This window comes from Pyrus communis, chromosome 13 (assembly GCF_963583255.1).
Source record: "Pyrus communis chromosome 13, drPyrComm1.1, whole genome shotgun sequence".
Classification (NCBI taxonomy): domain Eukaryota; kingdom Viridiplantae; phylum Streptophyta; class Magnoliopsida; order Rosales; family Rosaceae; genus Pyrus; species Pyrus communis.
Genome location: NC_084815.1, coordinates 7,123,666 through 7,140,591, shown reverse-complemented (window position 1 = coordinate 7,140,591; position 16,926 = coordinate 7,123,666). Strand labels below are relative to the sequence as shown.

The window sequence follows — 16,926 nt, the reverse complement described above, 5'->3', positions numbered from 1 at the left end:
TTTGAACAAACGATATTATCTACACTGAGGGGATGGGGGAGTAGCTAAGCCTTATATTGGACTTACTATAATAATTTGATTCAAAATCGCCTTTCCCAATAGTAACCAGATGTTAGTTTAAGATGGTGAATAATTCTTGCCTTTCCTTTGTTTGGCAACAAGGAGAAACTAGTTTGAAGATACTGTTGGCAAGTTATAGAGATTAAATTAGGGCTGTATTTTGACAATTTTGATGTTTTTGTTTTCTCTAATTTTTCTTTTTATTTACTAGTGTTGGGTATTAATTAATTTGAATTAACTGTCAAACGTTATGTGTATTTGTTTTATCAAAGAGAATTATTATTAGCACTCCAAAAATTTCATTTGGCACTCCAAACTTTCTATAATTAGAAAGAAAAATACACTTGTGACAGGTGTATAATGAATTTTTTGGAGTGCTAATGTAAGATCCCACATCGCCCAGGAGAGTGATCCTTATATGTATATTCTCATCCCTACCTAGCATGAGGCTTTTTGGGAGCTCACTGGCTTCGGGTTCTGTTGGAACTCTGAAGTTAAGCGAGTAGCACGCGAGAGCACTCCCATGATGGGTGACTCACTGGGAAGTTCTCGTGTGAGTTCTCAGAAACAAAACCGTGACGGTGTGCTGGGGGCCCAAAGCGGACAATATCGTGCTATAGTGGAGTCGGGCCTGGGAAGTGGTCCTGCCCTGGCCGGGATGTGACAATTTGGTATCAGAGCCTAACCCTGGCCGTGATGTGCCGACGAGGACGTCAGGCCACCAAGGGGGGTGGATTGTAAGATCACACATCGCCCAGGGGAGTGATCCTTATATGTATATTCTCATCCCTACCTAGCACGAGGCTTTTTGGGAGCTCACTGGCTTCGGGTTCCGTTGGAACTCCGAAGTTAAGCGAGTAGCATGCGAGAGCACTCCCATGATGGGTGACCCACTGGGAAGTTCTCAAGACTCTCAACCATTTTAATTTTAAACATTTTAAGCAAGCAGCTAACCTATTGACAACGTCACGTCCATTAAGCCTCAGTTAATTTTTCCCCTAAATATACATATGGCAACAATGGGTTCCACTTTTTAGCTTGCTTGAATAAAAATTAATAACCTAAAAAAATGAAATAAAAAATGAAGGTTGGGAAAATTCAAGCTCTCGTCGGGCTGCCACCACCAAGCTCAACCTACCACCACCAAAACCACAGCCTAACCTTTACATTCAAAACTTGTTGACCAATTGGGTTTTTCATGGTCAACATTAATATTAATAACCTCCAAATCTAAATTTCACACAAATTATATAATATTGAACCCATTGATTAAAATGGTATTAAATTGAATCAAAATGGACCCAAATTGCTTTACATTAGGAGGCAATCTCCTAATAAAGAAGAGGGGTTAAGAATTCATATAGGGTTTCAAGGAGCCTTTTGTCGCTTATGAAATTTCCTCATTCGTCGATTCTCGGCTCTTAAAGCTTGCAGTTCTTCTTTATGGACGATGAAGATAGTGGTGGCCCGTAACCACATCATGGCAGTCCATACCATGTTAGCAACAAACACCCCACAAATACTCATTAACTTAATACACCCGCTTAACCTGTCTAAACAACTCTCTCACAAAGTGGTCTTCGGGAACTCGTCTTTAGTACAAAAGAAAAATGTTCAAAAAACTTTTAATTGTTTATTCTCTTCTGCACATCTGGGGTTTTGTCAATTTAGGGTTTTAGATTTTTGTGAACTTTGGGGTATTAGGTTTCCTTAATGACCTTAGTAAAAAAAAAAAATCAGAGAACTAAAGAGCATGAGAGGATAATTCTATGGTTCACAAAGATTAGAAAAATAAAATAAAATAATTTTGAAGTATATGCATATTCTACATATATACAAGTTCTTCATGCTCCATCATGTACCGGTGAAATATCAAACATATAAATTTCTTAATATTAGAACTACATAAAATGCTCGACCATGTATTACAAGTACATGCTCGATCATGTACTCGTAATACCAGAACTATTTCAACATATCAAATTCTTTTGAATTATGTCAACGATGGGCTAGTGTGGCGTGTCTAAAGAACAAAATCTTATTTAAAAAATATTCAAGGTCTAAATAATCAATTTAAAACAAATAAGTCTTTTAATATTAAAAGTAAACAACCCAATTCTAATTGTTACTTTAAGTTAAACGGAATTGAATTGTTAACAAGGGTATACTAGTAATTTAACACAGAACTAAAAGCGCCAATTTGACGCCAAGTATTCAAATTGGAGGGAAAACGGTAACATGTGCTTGCGGAACCCAAATAATTAAAAAATAATAATAATAATAAAAAAAAAAAAACGAATCTATACATACTGCAATTGGAGCGCAGTGAGAAAATTAGAAACTTGAAAAACGAAAAGTAGCAAATATCACAGAGAAAAAGTGACCGTTTGAAATTTGAATCTCTCCCTCTTCTTTCTTCTCCGACCTCCATTGATTCTTCATCATTCATCGCTACACAGAGCAGTTGATTTGTTGTGAAAGAGATGACCAACAGATTCACGGCCGTTTGGGCCGACAATTTTGCACAGGAAATCGCCGCAGTCGATCGCTTTCTCACCCACTTCCCCATCGTCTCCTTCGACACGGAGTTTCCCGGATTTCTCCGCAACACACCCAGAAGTGCTTCCGACGCTCTCCGCTACCAAGATCTCCGCTTTAACGTCGATTCCCTCAAACTCATCCAATTGGGTATCACCCTCTTCGACGATCTCGGCAACATCGGGGGCACCTGGGAGTTCAATTTCCGGGGTTTTGACGAGGAAACCGACCCGCACGTCGCCGATTCCATTGCCCTTCTCAAAGCCAACGGCTTGGATCTCGAGAAATTTGGGAAATTCGGAATCGACCCGGAGGTTTTCAAGGAGGGTTTTGCTGAGGTTTTGCGGATGCACAGAGGGCGCCTCTTATGGGTGAGCTTCCACGGCCTCTATGACTCGGCCTATGTGATGAAGCTCATGACTCGGAAGGCCATGCCGAGCTCACCTACCGAGTTCGCCGCGATGGCGGGAAATCTATTTGAGAGGGTTTGTGACCTGAAATTTATGGCCAAATTCTACCAGGGCCTGCTTGGGGGCGAAATTGGGCTCGAGAGGATGGCGAAAATCCTCCGAGTGCAGCGTTATGGCGATGCCCACCAAGCGGGTTCCGATAGTTTGTTAACGGCTGATGCATTTGTGAAGATGAGGGCTCAGTTTGGGTTGAAGCCAGGGATGTATGAGGGGTTTCTATATGGGTTAAGTCCAAAGATTTGTGCTTCTTCTGTACACAGGGTTAGAGCTCCTCCTGGTCAGGTTATCCTTGTCCCTGTTGTACCCACTAGACCTGTCATTCTCGCCCGCCGCTCCTCCTACTCCTCCCGTGATCAGTCCTTCCAGAGCCATCACCAGGCTTCGCCTATGCTCTATCCATATCCTTCTCCAGCTCCGATGTTTATGCATAGGCCTATGTGCATTCCTTTTCATGCCTTGCCTCAAGCCCCTCCCCACTATCAGATTCACATGTGAATTTGATGATGCATATAATGTGATAATGTCTCTGTTAGTTAGAATAGGTATATATGTTTTGGTTAGATTAGTCAAATGTAAACTAGTTCATATGATGTCATTTTTTGTAACACTCGTCTAATTGTTCATACATGATTAATTCATTCATTCAATTAATGAAAATTCTATAGAATAGAAGCTGTTTCAGTCAGTTATTTTCTTATGCAGCACTTTCTGTTTTAAGTAATTATTGTTTTTATGTTTATTTTCACTTTGCCACTACCCTTTGTAATGTGTTCTATCTTTTGATATTTGGATCATCGAATGTTTATTTTCATGGAATCTCTACTTTCCAGTTTTCCCATGTTGAATTTAAGCTTTGTGAAGATTTTGATGTGTTGTGTTTGCATTAGACCAAACAGTATTTTAGTTTTTGTTGTTCTTCACAAAGCTTAAGTTCTTGTCAATAATACAGTTAACGTCTTGTTGTTCTGCAATCATGTTTTATTATTCCGACATCATATCTTGACCTGTGATTGGCAAAGAAATAACTCACTATTTGGCTTCTGAAAACTATTCCCTTTTATTGTGAAGAAATGGAACAAATTGCTTCTTTTATTTTTTGTGTTTTAACATGATGGGCTATCTAAGGCTTAAAGTTCATTCTCAAGAAGGCTCGCCTATTAACAAGAATGAGTTCTTTTTAGCAAATAATGCTGGATAACCTCTGTCCAATCTCTCTTTTATGGACAACCGTGTATCAAGTTTCTTCGCTACTGTCACTTAATGTAATTTTGGGCATTATATAAGAAAACAAAATTCTTTGGTAGATTTATTAAAAAATAAAAAGGTGATCATGTAGTGTACTTTTATGTACAACCATGTATCAAGGTTTCAATTTTATAGCAATTTCAGCTACATTAGTGATTGATGACCAGAATAACATCGGTGGCTTCACAGTAGCTCCAAGGAATTCGAGAAGTGGAGGAGCATTGGTCTCTCTTTTAGATTGTGAGCAAAACCCAAGCGGTCCCTTAATGACTCATATCGATTTCAATTACAACAAAGATGTTCAAAGGATCAATGGGAGCTGGTGCGTACAACCAGGTCAACTCCTCATAAACCTATTTTCTTGGTTATACCTATATTTGTCATGTCTCTACGGCATCTGCACTGATTTTATTCATCATTTTTTGTGGGTAATTTGCAAATACTTTGTTATTATTTGATTGAATTTTTCAGGAAGAATGTGTCGAAAGCAATGAGTTTGAGATGTAGAGTGTCAAGTATGACCGACATGAGTCAAGGTAATGACAGTTCAGCAATTCAGAACAACCCTGAGGTAAACATTCCAAGTCCTAATTTTTTGTCAGTCAAATCAGACTGTTCCTTTTATCAAGTATATGGTATTGACCAATATGAAATGGTGGCTTTGAGTTGTAAATGCTATGTTTACACAATGTCTTATAATGGTTTGAAACTTTAAATTTACTGCCAGGAACTTTGGGATCTCTGCCAAGTTCGTAAACGTGAGCTTGTCTCTGGCTTGAAGCAGCTTTCCCAAAGGAAAGATTATGATGCAGGTGTTTGCAATAGTCCAAACTACAGGCAAGGATTTTAGTTCTTATTTCCTTTTTAAAGATAAAATTCTTGCTGATAATACAGTCGACAAATTGATATTCTGCAATTACTTTTTATTACTCTGATATCATATCCTGTTCGGTGATTGACAAAGAAATAACTGACCCTTTGGCTTCTGAAATACTTTGCCCTTTTACATGTTGAGCATTGATTGAATCTAACGCTTAAAAGTTCATTATCAAGAACGCTGACCTAAGAATAGGATTCAATTTTTGTGGCTAAACAAAGGTCAAATTTTTGTGTTTATTCAATCCCTCTTCAATGTATAACCCATGTTTTAAGGTTGCTTTGCTACTCGCACTTATATAATTATGATCAATTTATATGAAAAAAGAATTCCTTGGTGGAATTATACAAGAAATAGAAAGTGAGCTTTCAGTGTAATGCATGCCAGTTACTAGTAAGCATTCCCTACTTTGAACTCTTAGGTAGTTGGAAGATACCATGCAAGTTTGTTGTATGAGGTATATATTTTTGTTTTGGCCCCTGTTCTATGGTAGCAGCCACAATTTCAAAGATTTAGAATATTTGAAATGGGAATATCCTCATTTGTGTGTTTTAGAGCTGATATAGAATATTTCTTTCTAGCTAGGACAACCTTATGACATTAGAGTCCTTCTGAGATTGACTACAAGACATGTTTTGAGCCCATCTTTCTTATAGCATATTATGAAAAGGTTGCTGATAGTTATCCATGAGAATAGCTTCTGGATATATAGTATTTGCAAGCTCGGTTATTCAGGAAGTGCGGTTATTTATCGGGTATGTTGCATTCTTTTTTCTTACTGGCAGTTACGTGTGTTTAAGAAATCAAGCATTTAACTATCGTTGCTTGTTAAATGTACAACACTCAGCATTGTGCTTTTTTTTTTTTGGGTAAAGCATTGTGGCTCTTTAATGTCCTGTAAAGTTCATTTTTGTGAAAATGCTTTAACCAAATGTAGAATCAAATGCAAAATGTCTTTTGATTGAAATGGCGGGGGATGTCGTTTGTTATTGCTGTAATGAGAAATCAGACAGTTTGCAATGAAGAAGAGTTGGCAATGGAAGGTAGCACGAGCACAAGTAGTGATGGGAGCAGGAATTCGAGTTGCAGACACGAACACTGATTGTCATTTACCAGAGAAGAAGGTTGATGAAGACTTTTAAGGCTTGGCTGAAATTAATTGTTTACATATTCTCCTTGTGAACTTTTGCTAAGGGTTTCTATTTTTTTATTGAGATCCTAAGATGTGGCGTGCATATGTATAAACTGTGATTACAGGCAAGTAATCTTTGGATGAATTTTCATGCTGAGCATTGATTGAATCTAAGGCTTGAAAGTTTATTCTCATAAACGCTTCTCTAAGAATAGGATTCCATTTTTGTTAGTAAACAGAGGTCAATTGTTTGTATTTATTTCAATCTCTCTTTTATGTATATTCCATGTTTCAATGTTGCTTTGCTACTCACACTTAAATAATTTTGATCAATTTATATTAAAAAGGAATTCCTTGGTGGAATTTATACAAGAAATAGAAGGTGACCCTTCAGTGTAATGTATGCCAATTACTAGTAAGCATTCCCTACTTTGAAGTCTTAGGTAGTTGGATCGTACTGTGCATGTTTGAGGTCTGCAATCCGCTCTTTCGAAGATTTATTCTATTCAAAACTTTGGATAATTATAGTGATATGTGAGCAGGTGATATAAAATATTTCTTTCTAGTTGGTACAACCAAGATAAATCTGACGACCTTTGTCCTTCTGAAATTAACTATGCGACGAGTTTTGAACCCTTCTTTATTATAGCACATTCTGTGAAAATTTAATATGTTTGGTACTAGGAGAATGATGTTGAAGATGAAAAGGTGTCCGATAGATGGCCATGAGAATTGCTTCTGGACACTTAGTGTTGGTTATTCAGGGACTGCGATTATTTCTCAGGTATGTTGCATTCTTTCTTCTTGAAGGAAGTTATTTCATGACTTCAGAAAGTTGGGCTTTTATTATTTCTGTTTGTTATAACGTATGACAGTCTTGATTTATGCCTGTATTGTGGATCTTTACTGTTATCTCCACTTAATGTTTAGTTTTGATCACCTATTTATTTGTGTGAATTTTTTTAACAAAATGTAGGTTCCAGCCCAATAGTGAACCAAAAAAATTGATGGAAGCTGATAAGTCTAATGAAATCTGGTCTCTAGGAAGTTCAAGAACATTTTAAAGGGAATGTGATTTTGAGGGTAGCTAATGAATGATATATCTGCATCAAAATTGAGGGTAGCTAGTTTAGCCTTATTCCAGTTTGGAAATGTTTCAAGCAATGACTTTGCTTATTACTAAGAATGATATGGTTACGATTAATTATATCCATCCTTACTATCAATTGCTTCTTTATTTAAATGCCACTATTCATTTTTGCTTTTATAGTGCCATTTAAATTGGCTTTTGTCCTTTGACAGATGAAGCCATGTTCAGTCATACATGGCCCTTGCATACCAATCATGATAGTGAGGGGCAGGTTGTAAGAGAAGAGTTTGATTCAGTGGATATGTTCCTAATTCTGGAGATGGTTTGAGAAGCTGGTAAATAATTTTAAGCCATTTGCAGCCTATTTCGAGGATGTAGTATTAAAGATGCCTTGTTGACTAAGAATTATGTTTTCTTTTTTAGTAAAAGAGGAGTACGGAGTAGGATCATCTCTCAGCAGTTACATGACAGTAAGTGTACTCACATTTTCCCTTCTATTGGGCGACAAATACTCTTTGATTGATTCATTCAATGCATGAAGCAATTTTAAATGCTTATGAGCGCTTTCATTTTAGAAGCATCAACACGTACATAAAATGGGTGTAGCGGAGATGAGAATGCTTCGTTGGATGTGTGGGCACACGAGAAAGGATAAGATTAGGAATGAGGATATCCGAGGTAAAGTAGGAGTAGCTGAAATTGAGGGAAAGATGAGAGAAAATCGGTTACGGTGGTTTGGACATGTGAAACGAAGCCTACTCATGCTCTGGTTAGAAGATGCGATTACGGGACAGAGGTTCAGGGCTGAAGGGTTAGAGGAAGACTTAGAAGGACTTTGGAAGAGACTCTAAGAAAACAGTACTTGGATCTAACGGAAGACGTGACACAAAACTGAGCGCAATGGCGTTTTAGGATTCATATAGCCGACCCCACTTAATGGGAAAAGGCTTTGTTGTTGTTGTATGAGCGCTTTCATTTTAATTCAGGAGCTAGAAAAGTCAAAACCTGTCATTTTAAGGTTAAAACATTCGTCAGTTACGAGAACTTTTCTAGGAGAACAAGGGTGCCACGAAGAAGGAGAAGCTGTCAATTGAATCCGGTGAGGTTTCAGCCTTTCAGGTGCTGTGAATTCAGTGGATTCTCATAATTGAGTGTCCATTCATATTTTTTCCGGTCTAGGTTAAACATAATGAAGATGACTGGTTCTACTTGTACCATTGTTATATGTCTAGGGGAGAAGCTTTTATAGACTTGGAGGACAGTGTCTTCAGAAATTATTATTACCAATGTCAAACTGATGATAATGCATCTGAACCATGGATGGTTTTTGCGCCCTCGAAACCTCAGAAAGATTGGTTTCCTTCCTTATAATCCAAGAAACATGAAGCTTATACTGCTTACTAGGGATGCTAAATTTGTTAAGCTTATATTTTGGAATTTCAATGGTTTAAGTGCATTACTGAAGTAAGAAGGATATTTTGCTTTGCAGCTCCACAAAAGGGAAGATTTTGATGTAATGTGTTTGCAGGAGACAGACCAGCAGGCAAGTATCACAGTTTTTATTTTTCAATTTACCATTTATGCATACTCCGAGTATCAAGGTTTGCTTCCCTACTGCCACTCATCTAAGTTCAATCATCTTGTAAAAAAAAAAATATTCGTGGTTGAATTTATCAAAAAACATAAGGTGATGTTTTAAGGTACTGCAATGCTTTACTGCGAAACTGCGAAATATTCATGTCAAGTACTAGCCAAGCATTCTGTGCTTGTAGCATATTGTGAAAAGGTCGCTGATAGTTGTGTATGAGAATAGCTTCTGGATATGTAGTATTTGCAAGCTCGGTTATTCAGGAAGTGCGATTATTTCTTGGGTATGTTGCATTCTTTTTTCTTGTTAAATAGCGTTGCTTGTTAAATGTATTACACTCTGCATTCTGGCTCTTTTTAATTTTTTAAAACATTGTGGCTCTTTAACCAAATGTAGGTCAAACGCGAAAAGTCTTTTGATTGAAATAACAGGAGATGTCTTTTGTTAATGATGTAATGAGAAGTCACAGGCAATTCGCAATGAAGAAGAGATGGCAAGGTACCACGAACGCAAGTAATGACGGCAGCAGGAGATGGAGTTTGCAGACACGAACACTGATTATCATTTTCCAGAGAAGAACAATGCTGAAGACTTTTTGTGAACTTTTGTTACAGGTTTTCTATTTTTCTGAGTTTCGTTGAGAACCTAAGGTGTGGCGTGCATATGTATAAACTGTGATTACAGGCAAGTAATCTTCGGATGAAATATAACTAGATTTTCATATTCTTTGTTCAATCTTTAATCTTTCAGCATCGTACGTAATATCAACTCTAACCCTGATTCGATATTCAAAACCGAGAGACGACCATTCGAGCAAATTTTTCTCAATGGCATTACCATAGAAGCCATCGCGATCACAATCCTTTCAGATATTATTAAGTACCTTCCAAAGTTTTGAGCATAAGCATACAAATTTTGTCAAAAATGGGGACTCGGTACAAAACATACCGAGTCCCGAATATCGTCTATACTGTGAAACTACAAGATGGCAGCGCTTGGACAATTTGGAAATGAAATAGACTCAAAGGGGTGTGGTATCAACGATGGCTTCTAAAATCTTCTTTTCCAGTTCTTGTTCATCGATCCACATGGAACTCTTGTGTCGCAGAAGTTCTTTCTCGTCTTTTTTCATCTCTTTTTTCAGTTTTTCCTTCATCTTCCAATTCTCAAGCTTCTCTGCTCTTTCTTTCAACTGTGCGTTAAGACAAATCAAAACACGTAAGACAAGTGAAAGAAACATAGAAGCAGTGTCGAACAAGAAAAGAAAAAATAACCAGTTCTCTTTCCTTCCTCTCGACGACATTGATTGGATTTCAATCAAGTACAAAATTGTCATTTATTTATGTAACCCGCCAAGGTAGATTTGCATGCCGCAATTAATCATGTGAATTTACATTAGATATTCAAAACTTGCGTGCTTAACAAAGAACAGATCCCACATGTCCCTACCAAAACTACATCAAAGGAAGTTGCATCCACAACTGATACACTTAATCTTTTCATTTAAGCGGTGAAATCTTGACTACACAAGGAGAGAGAGTTGGAAAACCTTGAACCCCGTGTGCACTCTAAAAGGAGAACTCTACCAAGGAAACTGAAAACGACAACTTCACCTTCTACCCCAAAGAAATCACCACTTTACCACACACCACTATGACTATATGTTCTTTAAATGATCAAGGAAATCTGACAATTGATACATTTAAGTTCACCCAAAATTTGTTAATCATCATTATTCACGTTATTACAGTATGAGCTCGGATTGTCAAACGAAAAATATGAAGACACCAGTATCAAATATATTTTTTATAGTTCATGAAATCAATGACAATGAACATTTTCTCAAGTTTAAGTTGGTACAGGAATGGAAACTAAACGGATAACATTCTAAGATGCCAAACGAAAATTTCGATCAACGCTTAACAAGGAAATTTATTAATTCTTGCAGAACATATTTCACCATTGAACATTTATAGACTACCAGCCTATTGTTCTAATCAAACACTAAGTTAAACACATTGATTTGGACTCAAAATCTGAGGACCTTCTTAAAAGCTTTCTTTTCTTCCGTAAGAAACAATTTGTTAAAAGGAAAATGAAAGAGTACAAAACAGGGGAGAAATAGAAACATGAAATTAAACCTAAAACTATCTCAAGGTTTCCCAGGAATACAAATCAATGTCTGGTTTTACTTTTTACGTAATGAACTTTTTTTTGAGATCAGGGTCAGAATGCACCATGCACGTTATCGATGAATAGACTGAAGTACTGTCCGAATAGTTGGATGCACAACAGCACAAATCGATCCATTATGAATGTCTTACTTTCTAATGCTTTTTACGGGTAAACATCTCAACATAAATAGAAGACACTAACATATTAATCTATGCCAATTTCTAACTACAGGACCATTAGTTATTGCCCTCAAATTTCATATCTTCTTAATCTGCTTCTAAATTCAATAAAACGAGGAAAAAAAAACTATCGTCTAGCTTTTCTCCTATTAAATCTTCCCAACTTCTCCCAGAAAACAAACTGAAAAACCAAAAAACAAAGGATTCAAGTGTTCTCATTTTTTTCATCTTTCCATCCACAAAACTGATAATCAAAAGTTCAAAACAAAAGGGAAGATTTGAATTTGAAGCAAACACAAACCCACCGAATAATGTTTTGACTCAAAGCCAAACTCAAATGATTTACTTTTCCCTTTTTCATATTTTCTCTGAAACTTAACCAATTCAAATTCTACTCTGCCCTCCCATTTGCACATGACAACCCCTAAAAACAAAACCCCGATCCTAGATTTCAAAATCAATTCAAAACCCATAAAATTCCTTCCATTTCACACTCTCTCAGAAACCAAACACTGGAGCAAAATCAAAATCAGAGAAAAATCAGATTGCACATACCAGCGTTTGCCGGAACTCCTGCTCGGCAACCTCGCGCTGTTGGGCACGGACCTTTGCAGCCTCTGCCTTGAGCCTCTTGCGCTCCTCATTCTGGAGCCTAAGGGCTTCTTTACGAGCCTCGTCCTTGCGAAGCTTATCAAGCCTCATGAGCTCGACCTCCTTGATGTACTCCTTGCGGACCTCCTTGACCTGCTTGGCGTAGTCTCGGCGGAGCTGTGTAAGCTTGGCTTCCGCCTCCTTGGGGTCCTTGGGGGCCTCCCAACACCCAATGAAGGAATTGGGTTCCGTGTACTGGTGGTTCTGCTGGTGGCTGTTGTGATGCGTTGGCTTTGTGTTTGTGGAGAAGGACCGCAGGCACAGTGTGCGGTACAATGAGCGAGAGGTAGTTGCCATTTTTGTGTGCTTTGTCACTGTTGAGAGCATAGTTAGTTAAAAATACACATCTGTATGTATTTTTTTAAAATATGCCTGTATTTGGTATGGTTCAAAAGACATGAAAAGAAATCACAATTTCTTCAGCTCAAACGTATAATACTGTATTATACAACTTAAAAAAGGGCAACAAACTGGGAAAATAAAATCAAATTGGAACACTTCATCATTATATATATATATATATATGAAGAGACTAACCTGCAAATGAAATGCTGTTGAGTCCTGCAGAATAAAGAACAACCTATTATAAGCATGCATTTGATGGTATTAAAAATCAACTAATAATTTAGGTAATTAGCTGACAGAAGTTGCTTTAAAAATCCAAACTTTATGACCTGAATGTTGAATATTCTAGAATCTACATGACAGTATAGCTAATAAACAGATTAATTAACTTAATTTCATTAGCAGAAATCTAAGAGTTTTAGGGTTTTAGCCACAAATTCGTAAGAAATTTGATGACATTTGGTACACATTCATACATATTAAGGAACAAATTGACTAAAAATTGATTATGTTAGAAACTTTTCAAAGCCCAAAAAGAAAAAACCCTAAATTGATATGAAACCCTAGAAAAATACCCACCAAATCACAGCTCAAACTTGACAAAAATCATGATCAAAACTTAAAATGAAACAAAAACCCCCAACAGATTTTAACCCATAAAATAACTGAGTGAGACAGTGAGAGAGTGAGAGCAATCAGATGAGAGAGTGGAAGAGAGAAAGAGAGCTCTGGAGAGGGAGAGGTTCACCTGAGTGCGTGTGTGTGTGAGCAGAGCTCGGTCGCAAACCAGGAAGCGCTTGAAAGCGCGGAGTACCAGACGAGGCCTAGAGTATATTGGGCTAATCACATAGAAATCTTAGCATGGGCACCCCTTTTTTAGGCACACTATTATAAACATTTTGTTTTTACTTTAAAATGAAAAAAAAAAAATAATTTGTTTGAATGCTATTTTCGTTTCTCAGTTAAAAATATTTAAAAAAAAAAAAAAGAAAAAAAAAAGTAGTCAAAGTTAATTTTAAAAATTCAAAAACATCATTTTTGTTATGAAATGTGGTGTGAATGTCACACATGTATTTATGTAAGAAAGCTAACCAAAGTAAACTTTGGTGAAAGTCATTAAATGCATTAAATGAAAATGTCATAGAAAGGTGAAATATATTCTTTTTGTATTTAAGAAGTTATCGGATCAAACTTCTATAAATAGGGGCATACCTGTAACTTTATTAGAACACACCAGATCAAGAGAGAAAGCAATAATATTATTATCCCCCTCCTCTCTTTATCTACATCCTTTGTGTGATACATTGCACCTGCTCTGCTTCTATCTCTAGCAAATGTTATCTCTCTCACTTTTACCTATTTATAACAGTTTTTAATTGCTTTCATTTTTTGTAAACTGAAAGTAGTTAGCAAGAAGAGACTTGCTAGCATAAAACATACTAGATTGCTTGGCTTCAAGATGGGTGTGGATGTAAATTTCCGACACAGAGCAATCAGTTAGTCTACGTTCTTATCGACTCAATTAAGACGTGCTATATTCTTTAAAGAACTTACAACCAACAAAATGTTGGCAATGTGCCCTAAAGCCAATCATATGATGATACTTTACGAACATTTCACATGTTAAACTAATCTAGTTTAATATAAAAGGCAAAGATTATTGTTTGAAGCCATCTCATATAAATGTTATATGTTTAAACGATAAGTCCAAGGAATATGTAATTGGGAGAATGTGATCTAAAGAAGTTAGATTCATGAGACCATTCTCTTTCGTATACATATTCTAAATGTTCCTGATAATAGGATTACCAATTGGGCATTGACAGTCTGTTAAGATCAGTACATGCTATGTCTTATCTTAGAGAGAGTAACTAGTCTTGAGTCATTGGCGTGACTGACATCAAGACAAGCATGTAGGTGCTCAATAAAGAATGAGTTCACTGAACACGATCAACAAGGAGTTCTTATACTCATGTCACATGAAAACTCATGGTTGGGATAATGCAAAGTAGTCCTTTGACTTGAGGCATTATAGTTGTCTTATGGTTAGGTCCTTGATCTTTGACTATGTCAAAGTCACTCCGTCAAAGGGTGTCCACGACATAGTTGGGGTTAAGTCACTTAGCCATGGAGGCAGGTGAATGCACAACAAGGGATCTCCAACCTTCAAATCGTTTGAGGGAGAATACTCTATGATATGATTAAGAATCTCTGGCCAGAGTATGAATGAGATTTAGGAATTCGTTCCAAATCACATTCAAGGTAATCATATAAATAAGAGAATCACATTGGATAGTAAACATGAATAAACTATCAAATCAAACAATGTGATCAAGAGTATTGTATTAGAGAAAGTCTGTATTACATTGTAATCCCAAACTGAATAGGTTATCCACCCCTTCTGATTAGCTTGGGTAGCCATGACATACTGCTAGGTGTCACTCATAGTTTATGGAAGCCCTAAAGGTGTATAATTACTAAAGGGAGAATTGAAAAGTAAGTTTTAATTCACAATCAATTTGAAGAGTTTTAATCGCCCAATGCCTTGCTAAAAGGAACCTAAGGATCGTACACCGAGTAAGGTAGAGATTGAAAAAACAACAGAGATGAGTAAAGATAATTAAATGGTTTAATTATTTATGGTTCGGATTAATTAATATGTTAATTAATCAAACGAATAAGTTCGTTTTAGACCTCGGGTTAGTTTTGGGCCTCAAGGCCCAATCGGTTTCGAATGTTAAGTCCAATAACTCAAGTTGTATGATAACTTGAAAACACAAAGGGCATGAAAGCCCAATGAACCCACATGGCCGGGCATAGAGAGTGTGAGGGAGAATTGGTTTTAATTTCAATTATGCCACTCAATGTAAGTGACTATAGAAAGGAAATTATAACTCATTCCCTCATAAGGGTTTTCTAGAGAGAAAAGAGAAAAACACAAAAATGCTCTCTCTTCTCTTAGAAGGCCGGCCACCCTAGGAAGAATGGACTAGCATCCATTTCTTCCTAGGTCACTCATCTCTTCCTCAATGCTCTCATTGGTGTGGAAACTTAAAGGTTCCCTTTCTTGGGAACTTGGAGAATCCATTCCTTCATCCATATCCAAGAAGTCATGGAGCCAAGAAGCAAAGTTCCTCCATCCGCATCCATGGAGCCAAGGAGCAAGGAGACTAAGGAAAGAAGGCCCTCACATGGGTGAATATCCTTTCCTAAGCAAAGAGGTGCTTCAAAGGTATAAAAGTTTCTCAACTCTTTTCTTTAAGGTTTGAGTTGAGTCTTGGTTCACCACAACTACTAGGCCTTGAATTTCATGGGTAAAGTTTTGTTTTTGAGTGCATACAAGCATGATTCCGCTTTTAATTGTTAATTGCATGCATAGATGTTGCTCAAATGAACTTGTTTTCACAAATTATTCCTTCACAAAACGAAGTTAATGAGACAACACATCGGTGTCTGCCAAAAGATCTTCGATGACTAGGTCATTAACGTTAAAGACAAAAATACCCTCATGCGGGTTTGGGGTACATTCTTAACAAATTAGCCAAATAAGAATATCAAGGTCATTGGGCCTTGCGTGGCAACTACATTCAAAACCTAGTACATTAGACCTTGCGTATAATCCTAAGGGCAAGTGGGCAAGTGGGGCAAGACAACTATAAATAATCTCGGGCTAGGTCTCAACTCATTATTGGAGTTTTTCCCTAAAAATCAATTTCGTAATATAGGATATTAAGTGACAACTTCATATTAATTAATAAATAAATGGGCAAGATTTATTCATTCATGAGTTTGGCTTTATATTATAGAGATAATCTACTATGAATGTGTCCATATAATTTAAGGTAGGAAGCAATATCCGAAACGAGGTTTGGGTAAGGAGACTTGTATTCCATAGTCACTTCATCTTTAAATAAAGTTCCTAGCCATTTGGAAAGTCAATTGGACATTGACTATCTAGAAAGCCCGGTGTAAATCGCATTAAGATTAGCATGGTCTCGTGCTACGTGTGTTAAACACGTGGTGAATATACATGTACTTGTCTGTTGAACAAGTTCACCAAACATTGACGTCCAAGAAGCTTAAACGTATGAACGCTTACCACATGTTAAACGTTACAAAGCTTTTAGTTGTAGTCTGCAAATAGTTCTTAAACCTGAGGCATCATATGTATCTTATATTAGTAGATATAAACTTTGATTTTACTTGCAGGGCCCAATAATGTGATATTCAGGTTTATATGTATGAATATGAAGATATATGAATGCGCAATAAGGAATCTATTACCTTTTGGTAATGTTCAATGGAAGAAGATATCCCTCGAAGCCACTTGAAGATCCATCTCAAAAGTCTTCGGTCGAAGTGCTTGTTGATAAGCTATGATTGTCAAAACTGCTTCAACATGAGATGCATCATGTCAATCATAGATTATTACATGTGATTTGACATAAATCCATATCTCATACATCTTAATTGGGATATGAATGATAAAAGAATCGAATTGCATTGTAACTACAATCAAGGTTCGATAAAGTATCATGACTTGTTTGCGTTGTTGGAAATGTGCCTTAAAGCCATT

The 16,926-nt window shown here is 36.8% G+C and overlaps 2 protein-coding genes across 2 annotated transcripts; one reads left to right on the top strand and one right to left on the bottom strand.

Annotated features, from left to right (window-relative positions):
- Positions 1-2,543: 2,543 nt before the first annotated feature.
- On the top strand, positions 2,544-3,563 carry LOC137712168 (putative CCR4-associated factor 1 homolog 8). Its single transcript, XM_068451294.1, has one exon. The coding sequence runs from the start codon at positions 2,544-2,546 to the stop codon at positions 3,561-3,563; it is 1,020 nt and encodes a 339-aa protein (XP_068307395.1).
- Positions 3,564-9,853: 6,290 nt separating this feature from the next.
- On the bottom strand, positions 9,854-13,226 carry LOC137713082 (uncharacterized). Its single transcript, XM_068452334.1, has 4 exons — positions 13,099-13,226; positions 12,543-12,566; positions 11,910-12,319; positions 9,854-10,192 (listed from the first exon to the last, which is right to left on the bottom strand). The coding sequence occupies exons 3-4, from the start codon at positions 12,300-12,302 to the stop codon at positions 10,022-10,024; spliced, it is 564 nt and encodes a 187-aa protein (XP_068308435.1). The 5' UTR covers positions 12,303-12,319; positions 12,543-12,566; positions 13,099-13,226; the 3' UTR covers positions 9,854-10,021.
- Between the last annotated feature and the right edge of the window lie 3,700 nt (positions 13,227-16,926).